We start from the raw sequence: 14,041 nt of genomic DNA, 5'->3' as shown, positions 1-14,041 counted from the left end.
GCAGTACTACCTCTCACTAATGATTTCTGTCCATCCCACCAGATCTGGCACAGTGGGCATGCTCATGATTATGGGCTGTTAGGCTTTTGAATGGGATGTAATCTTATGCAGAATTGACTTGGGAGGCCAGTGTGTGGTGTAGTTGGTTCACATAGTGTGGTGGGATGGAGGGTTTGTTGTCACTGTGTGTTGGGGGGAGAGAGCACAGGGGGAGGCTCAGCTAATCTCAATGTACACATGTTGTACTTTGACAATAAAGGTTTATATTATATTAATGGACAAAAGCAGTGGGAAAGGGAGTCACTTTTTACTTCCTTCTGTGTTTCCCATCGAATTTCCTTGTGAAAATCTGGCAGAGAGCATCAGAAATTTCCTTTACTTCCTCCCTTTCTGTTCCTTCCCTCTCTCCCTCCCATTCTTCCTTCCTCTCCTTGTTCTCTCCACATTTATTTTATTTATTTATTTACTTCCTGCCTTCCTCCCTCCCTTCCATCCTTCCTTCCATCACACCCTTCCTCTCTTCTTCACTGTCCCTTCCTCTTCCTTCTTTCCTTTTTTCCTTCCTCCCCCTCCCTCCTTAGAATTCCATTGACTTCCCCATTTATTTAGCTTGCTGGGAAGCTTGCATAGAGAAAGCCATTGGGGAAACCAGCAGGAAGTTCCAAGCCTGTAACCCAGAAACAATTAAGTGCCTGTTGCTGGGTGGGGTAGTGAGGGTCTAGAGTGTATGGGGGTGGCTAACAAGTGCTACATGGGTAGGGGAAGGTGTTTGGGAAGAGTGTGGGTTCAGGAAGTTCAGGGTGTTGCCAAAAGGTGCTGTACAAGCCAAGGAACGTATGCAAGGGGCAGCACAGGTCAGGAGAGTTCACAGTGGGATAGCTTGGGCCAGGAAGGGTACATGAAGTTCCTTCCTTCTTCCTTTCCCTTTCCTTTCTAGCAGGCAAGAAAGTGGCTGCTACTGGGTGGGAGGAAAGAAAGATTAGGAAACTGTCACAGAAAGTTGAAAATGAAGATCATGTGACTGCTGCCACAGCCAGTAATACTGAATCAGTCACAACATCCCCAAATTTCATTCCATCAGAAGACATGGCTCCCATATTTTGGATAAATTCTGTAAGTTAGTCCATCTTGGTTCAAAAACTGTTGTCCTAAGATACATAGTTGTGCCCAGTTAAAGGTCATGATGAGAATTTTAATAGTGTACAGATAATTCCTGCCATATATACTGTAAATAAATTATATTTGTTATCAATCATTATTGCTTTGTTTCAACAAGTAGAAATAAACTCTCCAAGTTGAACATGACTTCTGATGGCAATATAGTTGGTGTTATTTTCTTGGCTTCTTCCAACATGTGTTTTGTTTTAAACTTCCCAGTCTGTCTTACAGCTTTGGTATATTTCCTAGTAGTCTCTAATCATAGTGTTAACCAGACGTCACTTTTCTTAGCTGCTGAGTCTAAACAGGTGAAATTTTATTATTTATTTATTTTATTTTAATTCCATTTATATCCCGCCCTTCTCCGAAGACTCAGGGCGGCTTACAAGCTTAGCAGTAGCCTTCATTCTATGTATATGCCTGCTTATTAGGGCTTTCACACACACACCAAGCGGCATTATTACAAAGTCAGCTTAATTGCCCCCAACAATCTGGGTCCTCATTTTACCTACCTCGGAAGGATGGAAGGCTGAGTCAACCTTGAGCCTGGTGGGACTCGAACCTGCACTAATTGCAGGCAGCTGGTGTTACTTAAGGAGGCATTAGCCCACTGCTCCACCAAGGCTCTTTTACCTTGAAAAAAGATTGAAAACATAGCAAACATGGGCAATTCACAATTACTGTACCATGCTGACTCCACTGAGTATGTTCCTCAGAATTTATAGAGTACAAATTATATATAAATTGAATGTGAAATTGATAAAGAGATATTCTTCCATCAGCATTAATCTGATTAAGGCAAAATTAGAAATGAAAGATCTATAGATAAAAAAGTATTACACTATTTGAAGGAATCCATTATTAACTGAAAATTAATAATGGATTAAAATTGTGACTAAAATGTTTAATTCTGAAGATGTAATACTCATAACAGTCTCCTTGCTATGCCTTCAAGTAAGGCAGCTGAAAATATGTTTATCTACTTGTAGGATAGACAAGGCGGGTTGTATGACGTGTGTGGGTTCTGGCACCTTTTTTTACAAAAAAAGCTCTGACCTTAGATATGGCAGAAATTAGTCACTTTTTCCTTTCATTCTTCTGTGATTACCATGTCGTTACTGGGATCTTCAGCAGACTTCACGCTCATTGTGGTTTCCTGGTTTTCTTACATCCTGGATCCACTTTAAACATATGGCAAATGCATCATAAAATCTTAAAAATGGCTCTGCTTTTTTTTTTTGGAGTGCAACATATTACTGTCCAATTTCTCTTCAGTATCTCTCTGGCTTCATTAAACATGCCAGGTCAGCTGCCCAATCCAAAATAGAACTATGGATGAGGGCAGTTCTATTAAACATTGTTCTGGCATTCAATAACAGCAACTAGAGTTGGGGATGCAAGGGCCTGGCATCAGAAGAAAATAATGAGGGGTGAAAGTGGGAATGATATCAGCCATGGGAACTTCCATCCTTGTGATTGGCCGGCCTACAGACTTGTGCCATTATTCCTCTGTCTGTCATGATCAAGATTGTATTGGTTCCAATTTGCCCACTTCTCCCCCTACTTTCACTCCACCCCCAAACTTCCAGACCATGCAATCCATTCAACTACAATAGGCACACACAGAGACACACACACCACCAACAACAAAGCACAGTAACTTCCCTTAATAGCACCTGTACTGTACTTAAGCATTCAGCAACCTGAAAGCTGCTCTACTGAGTTAAATCAGTAATCCACATGCAACCCCTAAAACCTATTTAAATAAATTGATCAGTAGATCAGTATTTACATTTTGCAAAATTAAAGAAGCAGTGGATATTTTGCCATTTATTATAAATCAAATTGGGCTAGCTTTCCATTCCTTTTACAAAAATTACCAAGTAATTATCGGACCGTATACACTGTGCTAATAATTCGTATGTACAGGTTTTAATCACCACACAGATATGTTTTCTGTTTAAGTATTTTCCTCAAAGGTTACTTTTCCCCCCTTTGTTTTTTGAAGGAATATTATTACTATACACACACAAAGCTTCAGTTTTCTTTCCCCCCACTTTTTATTCAAGTTCATTATAAGATAAAATACAAATAGAAACAAACATTGAGAAAATTAAAGAAAGAAAAAGAGAATTGTAGAAAGAAGCGAAAGTTTAAGATAAGTTTATCTGTACAAGTACTGCACTCTAGAAACCTAGAAAAAGATTCAGGTTGGCAATTCAGTCTTCAAATCATTCTTGTTCTCCTTAAAAATGTTTTAAAATGGTTCCAAGACAGTTCACAAGGCTTGAAAATGGATAAATTAAAATATATAACATTCCATAAAAAGCCTTATATATGTTAATCTAGTTTTTGTTCTTTATGGTAAGGTGATTGCAGCCTGGCTGAAGCCGCTAGATTTTAAACTATAGTAAAATGCAATACTCTCTTCCTGCCTAGTTTGGGGCACTGAAGGATGCTGTTTTACTCTGTGATAAACCACAAGACACGATATTATTTCCTTAATATTGAGCAACAGATGTATTAGTCACTGTTTTGTTCTATACTAAATAACTATCTTTCTTCATAAAAGGACAGTGGCATTTCCAGCACCCTTAAGTTCCTCCCCTCAGAAGAAACACTTCAGAATTGTAGAGGTACTCAGTAAAAGAGGATATTTTAAACTAAAATGCTAGCTGTGGAATGTGCAAGCAAAAGTTTTAAGTGGATTTTCATTTCAGTCAGCATATTACAAAAATTCATTAGGCTAAGTCTTCACTAAAGTCATTTTGGGGAAACGCCAAAAATTATCAAGATCAACTTTTTAAAATTTCTGCAAGCCTGCCTTGATTTTGAATGCTGATAAGGCCATTCTTGACCTCAGTGTTAGTATATGAAACTGTTTTAACACAGGAATACCACAGAGCTGATTAACAGAAGAAAGAGAGATGGGCAAAAAGCAAGCTGAGAAAAAGGACTCATCATCCTAGAGGGGAAAAAACTAGAAGCAAACAGAAGAATATCAGTGAAATCCTTAAAATTCTGAAGCATAAGTTCTTTTGGGTAAATATGTCTAGATATTTCCAAATAAGTCTTTTGCTGTTATAATTGTCATGCTTCGGTCATAAAATCTTATAGTACAGTCTGACAAATATATTATTCCCTCTAAGTTTTTAGTACTCTCTCCATATTTTTTATTTTAAAAAATGGAAAAGGGTTAAAAGGGTAGGTTATGATTTGTTATTTGGATGAAAAATTTTAAGCTTTTAGTTGGATAGAAGAATAGTTTTATAAAATTGATATAAATTGTTTTCTTTGTGATTGAAGCTAACTTGTAATATTTTTATGGGTAATATTGGAATAGGTAATAGAATATAAGAATATAAGAATGATGTGATTATATAAAAAAAATTAAGTTTGGAAAGTAATCTATAGTATTTTAAGTTGTATAACATATTAGGATAATGTGAATTTAAAGCTTAGTTGGAATGAGGAATAGTTTTAGACAATTGATATAAATTGGTTTATTTGGAATTGTTTTTATTGGGTATCAGATTGGAAGGTATTATTTTGTATTTGAATAATTATTGATATGATATATACCGTATATGTATGTTTGGAATTTACCTATATGAGTTAAAGTTTGATAGTTTGAATAGTTTAGGATTGTTTCCGTAAGTTAGATCATGATTGTTTGTATTTTTATATCCTGTGTTTTGGTATTAGATTGGAAAGTATTATTTTGTATTTGTATAATTATTGATATGACATATATATATATATATATATGTTTGGAGTTTTCTTATATGAGTTAATGTTCGGTAGTTTAAATAGTTTAGGATTGTTTGCATAGTATTTTTTATATCCTGTATTTTGCTCTGGGAAGCGGGGGGGAGGGGAAAGGGAGGGAGAGGTTGGGGAGGGTTGGGGAGGGGGAAGAGGGTGGGAGGGGAGGGGGTTGGGAGGGTTTTTTTGTTTTTTGTTTTGGTTTGTTAAAGATAAAATGTATTGTAAAACTTTTTAATAAAAAAAAATGGAAAAGCTGCAGTGATAGAAACCGTCTATCCAGAAGCACCGCACTTTTAGCTGATCACTAATTAGATTGAAAAATGTTCAGTTATATGATTCTACTTGTTTTAGCAATAACAAGAAAATATTACATTTATGCAGCCTTGTACTGTGGCTTGCAAAAATAATTACTTGCAGACTATACAGTAGGCAACAATTCAGTACTACATAAATAACTTTCTGTACTAACTTTCTCTTATAAGATTATTGTAAGGATTAATATAACTGTACTTTACAAAATCCAAAGTTGTACATAAATATAAAACCTAATGCTTAATATGAATTATTATATATTTATTACTTATGTAATAAATAAATAGAAATGTTACAAAAATAATCATTTTTAACATTTCTTTTACAGCACATACTGTACCGTAAGGATTCCCCAAAAATGAACTTCAGCAATCATACTAGTGAAAAAAACATTCTTCTTGCTCAAGCAATCATTTATGTACCAGTGTTCTTTATTGGAGTTATCCTCAATGTGTTTGCTTTAAGGGTATTCTGTTGCAAACTGATCAAATGGACTGAAACCAGAGTATATATGACCAATTTAGCCATAACAGACTGTTTATTTCTCTTCACTTTGCCTTTCAAGCTAGTTTCTAACATTTTATATATATATGAAATACCTATACCTACATACATAAACAAATTGTGCGTGGTTTTGGAGTTTGCATATTTTATCAACCGATACATGAGCATCTTTCTTATTACCATTATTGCACTTGATAGATACATCGCCATAAGGTATCCTCTCCAAGCAAAGAATATCAGGTCTCCTTTAAAGTCAGCTCTTGTCTGTGGACTTTTCTGGATCATAATTATAAGTATTATACTTGTATCCACATATGTGGATAAAGAAGAAAAAAAAGCAATCTGCTTTCAAACAAGGTACGGAATATCATCAGTGCCTTTTTTTGCTGCAATAATATGGGGATTTCTTATACCTTTAATTATCTTGAGTTTCTGTTCTGTTCAAATAATTAAAAAACTCACAAGGAAGAAAAAGATCCATCTTCATGAAAAAAAACTCATTCAGAAAGCAATCAACATAATTCTGGCAAATTTGACCACATTCATCATCTGCTTTTTACCACTTCATGTTGCATATTTCGTAATATACATATATTCGATTAATGCTAGTGATGCTAATCTTAAACAAAAACTGTTTCTAAATGTTGCTATTATACTTGCTAGCACCAACTGCTGTTTGGATGCATTTTGTTATTACTTTGTAAGCCAGGAATTTCAGGAGGCTTCTCTAGTACTAAAGACGCAGAATCAGGCGCCTGAGAATCAAGATACTAAAATTATTTAGGAAAGGCACACCTCCATAAATAATTCTGATACTTTCAGACCTGTCTGGAATCATCTTCCCCCTAAAGGTTTTTATTAGAATTTTCTTCGTGCTCTTGATTAAGTACAGCTCTGCCTTCTCCATTAAGGTATTCATATGAAGACAATATATTCCCATGTATATGGCAATATACATTACAAATTTCATTTCCTTCCTGGAAATGTTGCTGTTTCATTATCTCATCTACTTTATATCTCTTATTATTTGTTGCTTTCTTTTTTATATATAAATATGTTATTAATTTTCTAGTTTTACAATCAAATACTTAATAAACAATATATTGTCTGGGTCCATTAGTAATTCAGTGGTATATATTAACTTCTTCAGTCTAGATCCAATATTACACCATCTAATGTTTCCTCTCTTCTTCTTGTGATATCTGTTTTCCCACACTAGGCAAATACAATTTGTTGCTTTCTGATGTATCACATACCCCAAATGTATATAGCAAGTGTTTTTGTACCCTGCTTGACCCTCCTTAACAAACACTTTTTGCTTTGCCTAAGGAACTTGTGATTCATGCTGTTGGAAGGAGTGAAAAAGCCACTTTGCAAAGTTAATCTGTCTGTTAAATTCAGGGATCAAATTCTGTCAACTCCATGCCAAACTTGCGTGCCTGAGCTTTAAAGGAACAGTAGGCACGCAAAATTTCTGTGTATTTGGCTTCCTTTTAGTGGAATATCAAAAATTGTTCTAGACAATAAAGATAACATTTAAAATGTCTATTTTTATTCATATGGCAATAGTATACATCACTTTTCATTAGCTAGAATTTGGATTTTTTAAGCATGTGTTTTAATTTCAAATACTTCCACGTATGACAAATATTTTCAACTACTCCTGCTTAATGCAAGGTAAGTCAATAACAAGACTCCTCTTATTTGTGATGTCATAAGCAGCAGGATGACATGACATGTTTTACCAAAACCTGGCTGGGCAGATTGGGGGGGGCTGTCCTCTCAGAAATATACTCAGTCGGGTTTAGGTTTTGCCCCAGCTAAGACCCCAGGGCAGGGGAGGATGGCTTGCAGTTGTCATCCAGGAATCTCTGGTAGCTCTCAGGGCTGTTGTTTCACAAGTACCCAGTTGTGAGACTCTTTTCCTGAAGTTAGATTCATGGGAACAGTTGAGATTGTTGCTTCTGTACCAGCCTCCCTGTTGCATAGCAATTTCCCTGCCTGAGCTGCTGGAGACAATCTCAGGGCTGGCTGTGGAGTTCCCAGGCTTCTGGGAGACTTCAACTTGTGGTCCCTGGAGTGGATCTCTAAAGGGACATTGGAGTTCAAGACCACCATCATGGCCATTGACCTCTCCCAGATCATTTTTGGACCAACTTGGGACAGTGGCCACACTCTGGATGTGGTTTTCTTGTCTGGCAATGTGATCTGAGAGAGGAGCTTTTCTTGGCTCCTCTGTCATAGTCAGATCACACCCTGGTGACTTAGAGGTTCCCTTATGCTCACCCCCTCCACAGGGCAGCTGGACCCATTTGACTGGTCCACCCTTGGCAACTAATGATTCTGTGGAGGCCCTGGTAGTTGCCTAAAATAGTGAGATGGCTGGAGCTGTGCCTTTCTTGGTCCATCACTCCATTACTTCCCCATAGTTCCCAGAGGACTTGAGGAAACTGAAAAGGAAACACTTAGAATGCTATTGGAAGAAAATGAAGAATGAACTTGACCAAACAAGAGCTAGAGCTGCTATCAAAACCTACCTCATAGGCGAAAAACAGCAAAGTGCCAATACTTCTCCACTCTTATTACATTCACCGAATGCCACCCAGCACCCTTTTACAAGTCCTCAGAAAGGGGTTTGGGGTCTCATCTGCAGGACCATGCAGACAAATTTTCCATGTATCTGGAACAAAAAATCATCCATTTGATACCAAATGTGAAAGTCCTGAAGAGATGCCTGGGGAGTGCAGTTATCCAGTAATCTGGGAACAGCTTGATTCTGTCAGACCTGAAGAAGTGAACAGGATCCTCCAGAATGTAAACACCACCACCTACGTGTTAGATCAATGTTCCTCCTGGCTGGTTAAGGCTGCCTGAGAAGTGTTATGTGGGTGAATCCAAGCGATAGTGAATTCATCTTTGTTGGAGGAGGTATTCCCAGATTCTCAGAGACTTTGGTGACCACCTCCTCAAGAAGCCATCACTGGATACCCCACACACACACTGTTCTAAAAAGGGTAGGTAGTTCAGAATGCAGTGGAGTTACAACTAAAAAGGATTCTGGTGGAAACATATTATCTGGACCATTTTCAGTGAGTTTTCAGGCCTGCATATTGGACAGAAACAGGATTGGTCACATTCATAGATGACTTTTGGCAGGAGCAGGATGGTGGTACTTCCATCCTTGCTCTTCATGTCCTGGCAGCTTTCCATACTAGCACTGATAATGTGTGTTATCTAGTTTGAGTAATGAAACATCTGCAAGAAAACAACCAAGTTCAGAGAGCACCAAAGATTCCTCATTTCAACCCTGAGCTACAAATATTCTCTTTATTGGCTTTTTCATTGACCATGGTATCATTTTGGGACGCCATAGGGAGTTGAGTGGCAGAGTTTGCATTGGTTCATCTCAGAAGAAAGAGGCCAATCCCAATCGGTATTCATAGGGAGTAAGAAGTCCAGTTCATAGTCTCTGCTTTGTGGAACACAACATGGCTTAGTGTTTCCTCGGTTCATTTCAACATCACCCAGACATATCCAGAGCAGATGGCAGCTGTGGCTAGGAGGGCCTTTGCTCAACATTGTGTTATGCACCAGTTTCACCCTTTCCTGGATAGGAAGGCTCTCATGCCTTTGTCATCTCCTGTCTGGATTGCTGCAATGTACTGTACATGGAGCTATCCTTGAAAAATATCCAGAAGCTTCAGCTGGTACAGAGTGGGCAGTCTAGGTCACAGGTCGGCAACCTGCGGCTCCGGAGCCGCATGCGGCTCTTTGAGCCGTCTCTTGCGGCTCCCAGCCGCCCGGTGCGCGCGCACCTCTTCCAACGGGCAGTGGTGCGCGCGCACCTCTCCAAATGGAGAGTGGCACCGCCCATTTGGAGAGGTGCACGCGCACCTCCCCGAATGGGCGGAGGTGCGCGCGCACCTCCCCAAACCTTTGGAGAGGTGCGCGCGTACCTCCGCGCGAATGGGCAGCGGTGCCGCTCTTTCAGGAAGCCCGCCGTGGCCCGTCTGTGAAGCTGCCGAAAGCGGCAGCTTAGCAGACGGGCCGCGGCAGCTTCCGCAAAGAGCGGCGCCCCTGCCCATTCCGAGAGGTGCGTGCGCACCTCTCCGAACGACCGGAGGTGCGCGCGCACCTCCCCAAACCTTTGGGGAGGTGCGCGCGTACCTCCGCGCGAACGGGCAGCGGGCCGCTCTTTCAGGAAGCTGCCGCTTTCGGCAGCTTCCTGAAAGAGCGGCGCCGCTGCCCCTTCGCTTTCGGCAGCTTCCTGAAAGAGCGGCGCCGCTGCCCCTTCGCACGGAGGTGCGCGTGCAACTCCGGTCGTTCGGAGAGGTGCGCGCGCACCTCTCGGAATGGGCAGGGGCGCCGCTCTTTGCGGAAGCTGCCGCAGCCCGTTTGCTAAGCTGCCGCTTTCGGCAGCTTCACAGACGGGCCGCGGCGGGCTTCCTGAAAGAGCGGCACCGCTGCCCATTCGCGCGGAGGTACGCGCGCACCTCCGGTCGTTCGGAGAGGTGCGCGCGCACCTCTCGGAATGGGCAGGGGCGCCGCTCTTTGCGGAAGCTGCCACGGCCCGTCTGCAAAGCTGCCGAAAGCGGCAGCTTTGCAGACGGGCCGTCGCCATCGGGCAACCGGGAACCGGTTCCATCTCATTTTTTAAAAAATGGCAGCCGCGTGCGTCCGCGCATGCGCAAAAAACCTTTTTGCGCATGCGCGTGCATGGACACACGCACGCGGCTCCCTCTTTTTTTAATTTGTGATGGAACCGGTTCCCAGTGGCTCTTTTTCTTTTTTAGGTTGCCGACCCCTGGTCTAGGTGCTCAAAGAACAGTGCATGTAACACTTTGCTGCATGAGCTGCATTTGGTGCCAGTTTGTTTCTAAGTCCAATTCAAGGTGTTGGATATGACGTTTAAAGCCCTACATAGCATGTGGTCAGGTTACCTACAGAACTATCTTCATCATATTGCATCAACATATCCCATGGTTCTGTGGAGAAAGATTTTTCCACAGATGGGAGAAGGCGTGGTTTCATGTGTTGCTTGCATGCAGAAAATGGGGCTTCACTTGTTTGCACAGCCTGGTTGCTGATATGCCGTGGCCCTGTGCCGGACCATGGACTGGGGGTTGGGGATCTCTGATTTAGATTACAATGCCCTTCTAAATTAATATTAATCAATATTTTTCTACATTATTGACACTACTTTTGATAATTACTATATAATTAACAATTTGCACAAATGTTTTTAACATGGTTGAAAAAACAGTCAAGAATATTTTGTAATTCATTCTTCTCTTTAATTCTTATTTTTTGTAACAATCAGATTCACACTTAAAGGTATAGGAAAGAACACATTTGTAATATTACCTACTGCTCAGTAGACTCAGTACCTAATGCAACATTTAAAGCAGTCTTTGTCTTCAGATTAAGCATAAGGATATACCAATAAAAATCAAAAATTCGCAACAATATGTACAAAAAGGAAGGTATTGTGGAGCTTCTAAAATAATTCATCAAAATAATAAGCCTCAAAAAACATTTCAATGAATGAATGTTTTTATTCACATTTCATAGAGAGTTAGAAGATACCACTGAGTCCATCCACTCCAGCAATATTCAGTTAAGTGATCAACCATTTTTAATTATATGAACAAACTGATTCCTAGGGGATTATGTTACTCCATAAAATATTTTTCTGGGCAAAAAAATTGAATATGTATATTTAAAAGTATATTTTTCTTTAAAATTACACATATTATTACCAAATTATTTTATTTTTTGCATTATTGTTTAAAATATTTCATTTTTCTTATCTTCAATGTTAAAATGACAGGTAAGAGCAATGTTATTCATATCTTCCCAGAACAAAAGCCTAGTAAAGGAATGAGGATTTTGCTTAAATCATTACTCAGTTTCTAAAACAATGAAGTTTTTTCTTAATAGTTTACAATCTAGCAATTTTTAATTTTCAATTAAAATCATTCATTTTTCACTTTATAGTGTACAATTCCCTCTTAACAGCATTGCCTAATTTATGGGTTCTAAAAATATGATAAATGAATCCAGCCCATTTTGTCAGTTGGGCCACTCTTCTAAGCAGTCTAAATAAAAAGTAATTTATAAGATAATTGTGAAATATTGATTGGCTAAGAATGAGAAAATGAAGTTTCCAAACAGCGTCTTACAACAGAAAACAAGTGCGAGTTAACTATTTTCTTTATAGCTGTTAGTGGTTCAGTCTTCCAAGTTTGAAAAGCAATGGCATTTAAAATTAAAATATTTTAAATATTAAGACCTGATTCTGACTGGAATATATAATGCATATTGTTACATACAAAAATACATATATTAACAATAACTTTAGAGAATAACAAGATATATTGTGGTATTTTATGGAATGCTATTCAGGAAAAAAATATGCAACAATACTTCTGTTTCTCTTTTATGATACCATTCTCTGTCTGTCTATCATTCTTGAATATAGATAGTTATCTATCTACAATATACTCTCTGAGACCCAGGAAAGTGTGAAAAATATAGAATGAAATAATATCTCAGAAAGTATCAAGAATCACACAGCAAGAGGTTCCACTTTTCTTTTCTTTTTTTTTAAATTTAGGCTTGCGGCAGGAGAATCCATAATATTTGGATCCTAACAGACGCCCAGTCTACCCCTCAGCGGAGAAGCCATTTCCCGCTCAAAATTCCACCGACGTCTGATTCTTCATCATTTGAGGATCATCCCAGATTTTTTTTTTAAAAAAAGAACTTGTTTAACCAATCAGCTTCCGGGAGTTAAACAGCCTCCACCAATGGAGATAGCAGACTGCAGTTAGGGGTTGGCGTTCAGGAACCGTTGCTCTAACGGTCGACAGTTGAGGCCACCCTCAGGCGGGAGTTGAACGGCGAACCCCCGAGGGAAAGTAGTGAACTTCGTCATCTTCGTGAGGCACCATGGTGCGAAGTGGAACTTGGGTGGCTGGGATCGGGGTCTTTTAAGCCTCTTGGCATAGTAAATGCTATGAGGGAATCGCGAGCGTCGGGTAGCAGAATGATATGCTCGTGGAGGAATGTTGCCTCATGAGAACTTTACCGCGGGAGCTTCGCCTCAGTCGAGGCTTCTTACCTCCGAAAGGCGCGATATGGTCGAGGACTTGGGTTGCTTGGCGCTGTATTCTCTTGCATTTGGCAAAGCACGAGGGCTGAAAGGCCCTCCGTTTCGGATTTGCCATGGTGTGGAGCGGGGGGGGGGGAAGAATATAATATAGTCTTAGTGCTGAGAACAGTGAACCAACAAGAAACGAAAGAGATCTGTTGTATAGATTCAGAGTCCCACTTATTTGGCATTACAAGAGGCCGATGAAAGAGCTTTATAATAAAGTAAAGAGTGGTGTGAAGTAATGGCGCAAACGTATTATGGGACTGAACTATGAGGTACTGCATAATTCAAGTTGAGAGGAGAGATTTTATATAATCACACAGTAGGTACAAAAGTATAATGTGTTTAGTGAGGCTCTAGAGAAAGCATACTCCTTAGCATTATTAAACCGTTTTCAAAGACCCATTTTCTTTAGCTTGGGTGTTCCAAGGGCAATTGATCATTAAAATAGTGCATATTTTACAATATACTTTAGAAATCAAATGGGTACGTTATCAAAATATAGAGCTAAGCCAATAGTCATTTTTGTGGTGTTTCATTATTAATATTTTCTGAAATAAGCATTAATCATGCCTGTTTTTAAAAAATTACATTTTTGAATAGCGCGAATGTATCTCTATCCACGTTGGACAAGCTGGAGTTCAGATTGGTAATGCTTGCTGGGAATTATATTGCCTTGAGCATGGAATTCAGCCAGATGGCCAGATGCCCAGTGACAAAACCATAGGAGGTGGAGATGATTCCTTTAATACATTTTTTAGTGAAACCGGTGCTGGCAAGCATGTACCCAGAGCTGTTTTTGTGGACCTTGAGCCAACTGTTGTTGGTATGTATAAGGGCTTGGAAATACGTTTCAAATGTGGGATCAACATGTGGATGATCAGAAACAATTTACATTTATAAAATATTTTCATTATTTAGAAATAAGAAAAAAGGGGTTTTTCCTAAATAAACCTGAAATTTGATGAAAGCAATTGTACAGTCATCCCTCACTAAGTGAAGTTTGACTTTCACACATTGACTTTATGAAATGAAATCCAATTGTATATTCTGTAAACAAAAAATGGTTACATAGGGAGTGATTTCATTTACCTTCTCTTCGCTTAAGTTATGATTCAAAATTTATTCTCAACACTAAATCAC

General features: G+C 39.3%; 2 protein-coding genes across 2 annotated transcripts in view; both read left to right on the top strand.

The window, feature by feature from the left end:
- Positions 1-4,156, top strand: part of ST6GAL1 (ST6 beta-galactoside alpha-2,6-sialyltransferase 1) — a 31,820-nt gene extending 27,664 nt beyond the window's left edge. The window contains exon 7 of the mRNA XM_083364956.1: positions 4,051-4,156. Coding sequence (XP_083221082.1) covers positions 4,051-4,067 — 17 coding nt within the window. The 3' untranslated portion in view covers positions 4,068-4,156. The remainder of the gene's footprint in view (positions 1-4,050) is intronic.
- On the top strand, positions 3,961-6,635 carry GPR35 (G protein-coupled receptor 35). Its single transcript, XM_083364957.1, has 2 exons — positions 3,961-4,200; positions 5,567-6,635. Exon 2 carries the CDS (start codon positions 5,597-5,599, stop codon positions 6,524-6,526), a length of 930 nt encoding a protein of 309 aa, XP_083221083.1. The 5' UTR covers positions 3,961-4,200; positions 5,567-5,596; the 3' UTR covers positions 6,527-6,635.
- The last annotated feature ends 7,406 nt before the right edge of the window (positions 6,636-14,041 follow it).

The sequence above is a fragment of the Vipera ursinii genome (assembly GCF_947247035.1).
Source record: "Vipera ursinii genome assembly, chromosome: 5".
In the NCBI taxonomy this organism is placed as follows: Eukaryota; Metazoa; Chordata; class Lepidosauria; order Squamata; family Viperidae; genus Vipera; species Vipera ursinii.
Note: the sequence above shows the minus strand (reverse complement) of the source record. Positions and strands in the feature narration are given on the sequence as shown.